This window comes from Dryas octopetala, chromosome 7 (assembly GCF_963921425.1).
Source record: "Dryas octopetala chromosome 7, drDryOcto1.1, whole genome shotgun sequence".
Lineage (NCBI taxonomy): Eukaryota > Viridiplantae > Streptophyta > Magnoliopsida > Rosales > Rosaceae > Dryas > Dryas octopetala.
Window position 1 is genome coordinate 14,538,020 of NC_141372.1, and position 8,347 is coordinate 14,546,366.

The 8,347-nt window shown below is 36.0% G+C and overlaps 1 protein-coding gene across 11 annotated transcripts; it reads right to left on the reverse strand.

Moving 5' to 3' along the window:
- Nucleotides 1–437: 437 nt before the first annotated feature.
- On the reverse strand, nt 438–7,447 carry LOC147279946 (pentatricopeptide repeat-containing protein At3g13150-like). 11 transcript variants are annotated; one of them, XM_086252614.1, is made up of 11 exons: nt 7,120–7,447; nt 6,707–6,962; nt 5,494–5,598; nt 4,608–4,623; nt 3,984–4,137; nt 3,808–3,874; nt 2,757–2,883; nt 2,481–2,646; nt 1,825–1,937; nt 871–961; nt 438–722 (listed from the first exon to the last, which is right to left on the reverse strand). In XM_086252614.1, exons 2-5 carry the CDS (start codon nt 6,824–6,826, stop codon nt 4,058–4,060), a joined length of 321 nt encoding a protein of 106 aa, XP_086108740.1. In that variant the 5' UTR covers nt 6,827–6,962; nt 7,120–7,447; the 3' UTR covers nt 438–722; nt 871–961; nt 1,825–1,937; nt 2,481–2,646; nt 2,757–2,883; nt 3,808–3,874; nt 3,984–4,057. The 11 variants fall into 11 exon arrangements, 6 of the variants coding, with proteins under 6 accessions (XP_086108740.1, XP_086108738.1, XP_086108739.1 ...); XR_015123630.1 differs by having other exon boundaries at nt 3,808–4,137; nt 4,608–4,709; nt 5,494–5,651; XR_015123632.1 differs by having other exon boundaries at nt 3,808–4,137; nt 4,608–4,671; nt 7,120–7,446.
- Between the last annotated feature and the right edge of the window lie 900 nt (nt 7,448–8,347).

The window sequence follows — 8,347 nt, forward strand, 5'->3', positions numbered from 1 at the left end:
CTCCTTGATCGAGTTTGGCAACAACATTTCTATTCTTAAAAGGGGACAGCCTGCTTTAAGTTAAATGGTAAAGTCCTTAGCACCCAACTTTTTCTTCAAAAAATTTGGGAGAGAGGAGCCTGTGAAAGCAAAATCGTGACCAAAATTATCGCTAAGACTGCCATCAGAACCAACAGACATGGTTTCTAGGTATGTTGATTCTTTTTTTTTTTTTTTTGTCAGAAGGTACGTTGATTCATTTATTACATTAAGTACTCTAAATACATTACAGCTGCATGACTGATGCTAGAATCTAGAGCAATCATGCGACAAATCTTAGCCATGCAAATGCCTATTGCGTCAGAAAAAGAAGTTAAGTGAAGAAAAAGAAAAGAGAAAAACATATTCATGCACCACCTGAGTTTATGATACTCACTATGTAGCCCATTCAGTAGTCAAAGATTCACTAACTGTCACCACGAAAAAGTAGGTCAATTTACATAGCAAAAGAATTAGAACAGAATTCCAAAATCTGATTACATGCACTCAAGGTTATACAATTAGCATAATTCAATTATTGCACTACATATTGGGATCAGTTAAAACCAGTCAAAGATGGAAGCATTCCGATACAACAAACAACTGACTCATAAATGTGAAAGACATGTTATACGTACTAGCACTGTCATCCTTCAGTATTAAATTGCACTTCTCGCATATAGTAAGGCCACGATGGAAGGTACCTGAAATTCCACAGTTTTCACTCAGTTATCCTTCTTAGAAGATTTTGTTTTGAGATCATATGCTGCTTTGACAGTATCTGCGCAATGTGTTGGCGACCAAATAAGTTAAATTTTTTAGAATTAGATTTCTCGTTGATGAATCACTAACCCCGTCTCAGCATCCACTGTAGCATTTGAAGAAGCAATTCCTTCTTCTCAGGGTGTGAAATATAGCGTGATATGGCCATCTCACATAATCCCTGTAGAATGCAGGAAGGATGCTGAGCTATGATTTCTGAAAGTCAAAGCTAGAGATAGATGACAAGCTTCTATTGAGGATTTTACATCCATTCAGGATTTCATTGCTTATTAAGATTTTCTCCACTAGTTTCTACAAGGTGTCTCTCTTGTATATCCCCCAGCAATAAACAAATAAATCAAAGAAGAGGTAGATAAAAAGCTTCCATTGCATATAATCCACCATAAAGACTGGAAAGATAAGATATAGAACCCAAAAAATGAACAAACATGAATAAATAGCTCCAAGACAACCCCCTCACAAATCAATATGTTCACTCGAATTTTCTGGGTTCCAAGAAGGGAACAGATATGAATAATTATGTATGATGACCTGGAGTGTGAACACAAGTTCATTTAATCAAGTGGAATATAAGAAAACCATGAACAATTGGCATTTGGGGATCCTACAAGCTGGGTGGTAACTTAAATTGAGATTTCATATCATGTTACTTTTTCAATATCTGTTTATTAGCTTCACTTTGTAAGCACGCATGAGTGTGCGCATATACATGTGTGAGTAGTTATGAAGGTGCCCTAGGGACCACATGCAAATGACTGTGAGGTATATGCCCAACCCTATATTGCGGTTAGGTGATGTTTGGTTGCTAGAATGAAATGGAAAGGGATGGGGGTGGCCATGTAACCAAGCATGGAGTGGAATTGATTTCAATGTTTGGTTGACAATGGAAATCAAGATTGGAATCAACGATGGATGCTTAGAAATAAACCCTGCATTGTCCTGACCAGAAAAACAAAAACAAAAAAGGAATAGTTAAGATAAATAGTTGTAAGCTACGAAAATCTTTAAAACAATATAGCTAACCTTGACTACTACATAAGCATCTTTAAGAAGCCGTCCCGCTAGTAGAATATGCAGAACCTTCTCAGGTATGGGTATTTTAGTCATTTCATGTAAGATCCTTGATTGCTGGGTCGCTTCCACATTATCAAATGGTCAAAAAAAATTAACAGAGTTACGAATCTGATCTTATTTGCAAAAAACAGAAGAGAAGAAGAGGAGGGAGAGTTGGAGAATGAATAAGCGAGAAACTTGTTTTGTGAGTTATTAATAGAGAGGTGGGTATCTTTACACAACAATTCAGTTGCTAAATGATATGGGAAGATTAAACTGCAGGAAGTTGAATCCGACTGAGCACCTAGCTTTGTTGTTTAGTATTTACAGTTTAATTTTGCAACCTTATTAGCTTTGTGATCTATGGTAGTTTTTTTCCTTAAATGGGAATATAAGGGTGCTACCTTTCCTCTCCCAAGCTTCATGTTCGAGTACTCATAAAAACAATGTAATTTCCAAGTTAACCAAAAAACATCAATGCGGTTTCAATGCATATGAAATTATAAACTTAAAGGTAATAGAACAATGTAAAAAATGTATCAAACTGCAGATAATAGATATTAATTTAAGAAATAAGCACAATCATGAGAACTCCAGCAATTAACCAAAAGCAGTGTATCACCTACCAAGAATGGCAAAATATTAAGCTTCTCGAGGTCAGGAGCCATGCTTAACACCTTTTTTCCATGATCATCAGGGCCATATAAATCCCTCTTCTTTGTTGGGTGTCCCATACCAGCAGGATCCCTCTTCATTCGTGTTTTGGCATGCCACACTGTACCTCAGTTGGTCCTGCATAGTGCATTGGAATGAAAATGCTGTCACACATTTTCAACATCTAACATTGGAATGATTTTAATGCATTTGTGGCTCAATGCACAAGTGAAAATATGGATCATCACCGAAATGAAAATAGATAGCTGGAAGGCACATTGTCCGCTTGCTATATCTCAGCATATTGTAAACAGAGTATGCTTCTGAATATGCTCTTATCTTACCCACAAGAAACATTAAGGAGGAACAAAGTTCCTGCAATACAGCAGTGTTAAATTGCAACTTAAATATTTTAGGATTAATCTGAAAAATAAAACTAAAGTATAATCTCAAAGGCAAGAAATAGAGCTAAAAAGGTATTAATCATATCACTCATCCCCAACCCAAAGACTCAGGGATCCTGTTTAAAGAACTGTATTCAACGGCCAAACTTTTACAAACTAATAAAATTATAGGCATAAACAAATATTAAGAAAATATAATCTATTCAGTCCATGGCGTCACATATTCCTGCCCAAAAACCTAATATTGAAGCCAACATTTACTTTAACTTAAGAAAGAGATTCTGTCATTAAATAGATCAGAAAATCATCGGTAAGTCAAATTTTAATCTTTGTTGGCAAACATTTATGCAAGTGACTTGTACCATTCATTATTCAAGTAAGAGAGCAACTAACAATTAAGCCCAAAAGCGCTGCAGCTTTTGTAATGTAAAAGTTCCAACAGCCAGCATTCCCTTTGTTTTTTTACTTCTTTTTCTTCTGTCTATTAGAGGCCCAGTGCGCCTATGCAATAAACAATACAAGGGTAGCGTTCACCCATCCCATTAAAAATCCCCATTTATGTTCAGGTGGGATTCAATCCCAAGTCCTTAGGAAATTCTGACTTTATCAACTAAGATAGCTGCCTAACTGTACCTCTCTCAGGGAGCTTTCTATGTTTCCTAACAGCATAAACAACAATACACACCATATTTTTCCCTTCACTAATACAACATATAGGCAAGTAAATTGACAAAGGACAGCTTGAAAAGAATCCCTACAGTCATATTAATGTTCAAATTTGGAAGCCAGTTCTTTGTTTACTTTTTTTTTTTTTTTTCTTTTGAAGAGAATGAAAGGAAAATGGCAGTGTTCAACAAGTATACTCAGGATGATGCATCCTGTAAGAACATAATACCTCATCTGGTTGGTAGGCTTTGTTGTGCATTTCCTCCATGGTCTGATACGCAAGCAAGCAAGTATAGCTTCTCCTTGCAGAAATATTTTATGAAGATATGAAAGGTATTATATAATCAGGAGTGATTTTTAATTCATCCATTTTTCTCAGCATTTCTATTACACTATCCATTTCACCTGCTCTGCAATATGCACAGATCATTGTATTCAACATAACCAAGTCGTATCTGTCATGATTTCCTTCAAAATCCTTAGCCAACTGCTTTGCATCTTCCAGAAGCCCACCTCGGCAGAAAGCTGAAATCATGATACTGTATGATCGAATAGTCATCTGCAAGTGGGAAAAAATCATAAATTTTCAGGACTAAACACAGAAAATTAGATTTCTGCATAGGAAGCAAAATTCTTCAAAAAAGACAAATTCAAAGGAAGTATCTCTCAAAGCTCCAAAAATATGTATACTGCTTGCAGACATCACTTATTTTTACAGAATAGGGATTCATGCACAAGTTTTTTGTTCCTATGTCAGAGCAAGTATTTTGCTGATATAATTGATGAAGACCTTATTTAAATACAAAGATTTACTCTTCAAATTGTGAGCGGAAATTTATAAGGGGAATAAAGGAAGAACAATAAATGGCATCAACAGAGAGATGTTCATAACCTATAAATACTATTGAAGACACAAAAATGCATAATTCAGTTTGGCCTAAGTCTTTTAGTGTGTGTCACAAGTAATAATATGCATATTCAAAATAACAGGAAAGCTTTCTTTGAGGATTTGTTTATAACAAAACATACCTGATCGGATGGATTTCTACTTCATTTCATCAAAAACCAATTTAGCATCATGTATACACCCAACCTTAGCAAGGGCATCCATCAATAAATAGTATATGTCAACTACAAATAGACTTAATTCGATGAGCTAAACAAGAACATAACAAAAAAATAATAATTTAAGAGAGACAACTAAGAAAATGCAGTAACTGAAGCATAAAACTTTGTATCAACTTTCCAAGAAAAAACACACATACAAAAGCCATAGGAGCAAATCTTACAGAGCCAAAAATTAAATAAAGGAAGTTCCCAGAAGTTAATACACAAGAGCTGCATTGTCAAATTATGGTGGTCCAATATTTGACAAGCAAGCGTTGCATTAGTGTAAACCAAACAAAGATTACTTGGTAGTGTCACTAATTAAGAAAGCACAAGATGTTTGAAAGGTAAGATACAGAGAGATTTTTTGAAAAGGAGACAAATTTTATTGAGATAAGGCACAGAAAGATCATTGCAAAGAATACCACAATAGCATTTTAAAAGTTATTTTTGTAAATGACTGAAGGGAATAAAGTTATAGGCAATGAGACCAAAGTTAATACCATCTGTGCAAGCAAGCAAACAAAGGTTTTAAAGGGAACAGGAATCAAACCCTTACAAATGGTTCTAAAAAAGAGAATATTCATAGCATTTAAACATCAAAACTTTTTTCGGCCTAAATTTCTTCTTGTCAGTTTCTTATATAACTTATTAGATGATCTCGTGAAGATTACATACTTTTGTGATTTCATAAGCTGCCCTATTTGGCGCTGAAGCACTCTTTACAAAGAGAAAATCATACCAATGACAAGAAAGGTAAATCTTGGATTTTTAAACTAACAATTCAGAGGTAAAGATCTTAGTGTACCTCATCTTTAGCATAGTCCAAAGCTTCAAGTTCAGCTAATAATTCTCTTGATTTTTCAAACAACCCTCCTCTGACATAAACCTCCAATAAAGTTGTCAAAATAACCTGCAAGCTTTTGCAGCATGATCAGGAGGATACATTATCACTTAGTCATGAAGCTGCATCAAAATTTGGCAAAGAATAAATAGGTTGACAAGATCAGGATATTAGTAGGTACAAGGCTGCCCATTGCATGTACTCATAAAATAAGCCACACTTATGTTACCGTTTGTGAACCAGATACTATAAAAGCATCTAAGCAAAATTTTAACCACACTGGTTGATTCCTCTACAATGATATTTAGGCCTAAAACATAAGCAAAATTGTATGGACCAAAAGAATGAACTGATAAACGCTACTCCGAGATTGCAGGTATTGGGGATCGTTAGAATGTAATTTAATTGTTGGCCCACACATCTTAATAGTTTAAGCTATTGGGAATAGTGATAAACCAACAAACTTTATTATGGCATCAAACCAGAAGATACTGAGTTCAAACCACTGCAGTTGCAACCTCTAAATATAAGTTGAACTGCACATGTTGGGTTCTAGTGGTGGAGAGAGGCCAACATGTGAGGGGGAGTGTTAGAATATACGATAATTGTCGGTGCACATCCAAATAGCCTAAGCTTTTGGGATATTGGTAAACCAACAAATTTTATCATTAATGTATATTACCTTAATATAATACTTAAAAACTACATCAACATTAATTCCAGGATATGTTGTTTGCTCAAACCTAATTAATTCGGAAGTCTTGTTAATTAGTTACAACACTTAAGGGAAAGAGGATCTGAAATTTAGAACATCCTTTCTAGAGGAGAAACGTAGGTACCAACTAGGCCAACAATGCAAACCTATTTAGAAAATGTAGGCATTGACATCTTGTTTATAATAATTAATAAAACAAGACTAAACAAAGATTCTCAGGGGAAGTACTCTCTTTATCTTACTGACCAAAATATATACAAGGTACAGTTTTGAAGCTTGGATATCCACGCAGTTCTTACCTCAAGAAGCAGAGACAGTAATTTTGATTTTGATTTTTTTTTTCTTAAAGAACATACTTCTATTAATAGAAAATAAATGTACATCACAGTGGATAAGCTACCCACTATCGCAGAAGCTAAAAACTTGTAAACAGCAATTAAACAAAACAGCAGCAGAACATACCATCAAGAATCTAGACACTACAGCCTTCCAATCCAGCATAATGATAGCAAAAGAAAAGTCTCTAAGCTCCGAAGAAACCGAAACCCATAGGAAAGGCCAGATTCGGACTCTTTCCCACATAATTTCAATGGTCCCCAATAACACACCCCTCTTCTTCCCTCCAAAACAATGATACCTCTTGGAACAGCACTAGAGGCTTGGATTTCCCACTTCAGATCAGTCTCCTTAGAGAGTCGCGACCAAAAGGACGTTGCAACTGGACAATGCAAAAACAAATGATCAGCACTCTCGGCTTCCTTCTTGCACATCACACAACAATGTGGAGAAAGACAAAACGAAGGTCTTCCTTTGAACCATATCACAAGTATTAACTTTCCCATGAGCAATAATCCAAGCTAACATAACACCCTTACCTTTGAAGGTCTTCCTTCTAACAAGTGGCTGAGAGTTACCAAGCAACCTTGGCCTCTTGGCAGGAGGTTCGCTGCCCAAGAGCGCCAGAGCTAGAAGCGGCAGCCATTAAGTGGAGAATTTCTACAGTGTCCACCTCCTCCTATCCTGCCGGGCAGATGGAACAATAGTTGAAGATAACAAATGAAATCCCTGATTCTAATTTTGAAAGTATAATATATTTCCTAGGTAGCAATTATTGGTAGATGGGTCCAAATTCTTTAAATATGGTTTCTTTGGTCTTGTAGCAAATTCTTCAGTTTTTTACTGACTTGGGCTACTAATAAATAGGCATTTGCTTACTTTTGGTTTCTTTATCACTTTAAAGTCTGTTGGTTCTTGTTAGCCACAAAGGTTGTCAATTTCCTTGGATTTGGTTGATTCTTATCTTTTTTAACAAGTTCTATAAAACTTGTATGGTCACGCGGCGTTTGGGTCAGGTGAGCCGAGTAAAGGATCTGGTGGTTTGGTGATGCTTACACCTACACAAATTTTCATGTAGAGGGACATGGTGATCATTGAGGTTCTATCTGACAACGAGACCCCTTCGACCTCGACCACTATTGGATATCTGAGCTGCAATAGTTTCATGATGAGCGAATGAGGATTGGACTAAGTAGATTTGTTATTTTCGTCATTTTTAAGATTTGTTTGTTGGCTCATTAAATTTTTAGTAAACTATTAAGCTTGTGCTTTTCAATCGATATGAGGTAGAGGCGTCAGAGGTGGCGATCAAATCCATGTTAATAGAAATATATGGAATTTAATAAAATGAACTAAATCAATACATTCTTATTGAAGAAATTCAGGCATTCATCTCAAAACCAATTGATAATAGAAGGCGTAACCTAAACCCGTATAAACCACTATGCAAGATTATAATATTCCAATGTGAGATAACACTTCACATTCTCACACGCCCCCGCACGTGTAGCGTCACTTTAAGCCAAACACGTAAACAACTCATACTTATATTGAGTGATGTGGAGCAAGTGTGGCTAAGGCTGGCATTTTATACTGAAATACCAAAAACAAAACTGCCTACCAAGCCGATCTGAACCGATTGGTTCGATTTTGTTGTTGTCTTTTCGGTTTCAGTTGGTGAACTGTTCCGAACCGCCACGATCGAGGTCGGAAACTGCATGGAAAACACCCCCCGTAGAACACCAAAAACCCTGATCGACCCCTCCA

Bases quoted from the DNA above. Each gene is read 5' to 3' on its own strand.
- LOC147279946 (XM_086252610.1), bottom strand. From the start codon at position 6,826: ATGTGGGAAAGAGTCCGAATCTGGCCTTTCCTATGGGTTTCGGTTTCT. The intron at 5,599-6,706 runs GTATGTTCTGCT...AAAAGCTTGCAG, and splicing joins TAGTGTCTAGATTCTTGATG to GTTATTTTGACAACTTTATT. The intron at 4,138-5,493 runs GTACACTAAGAT...TCCCACTTGCAG, and splicing joins TGGACTATGCTAAAGATGAG to ATGACTATTCGATCATACAG.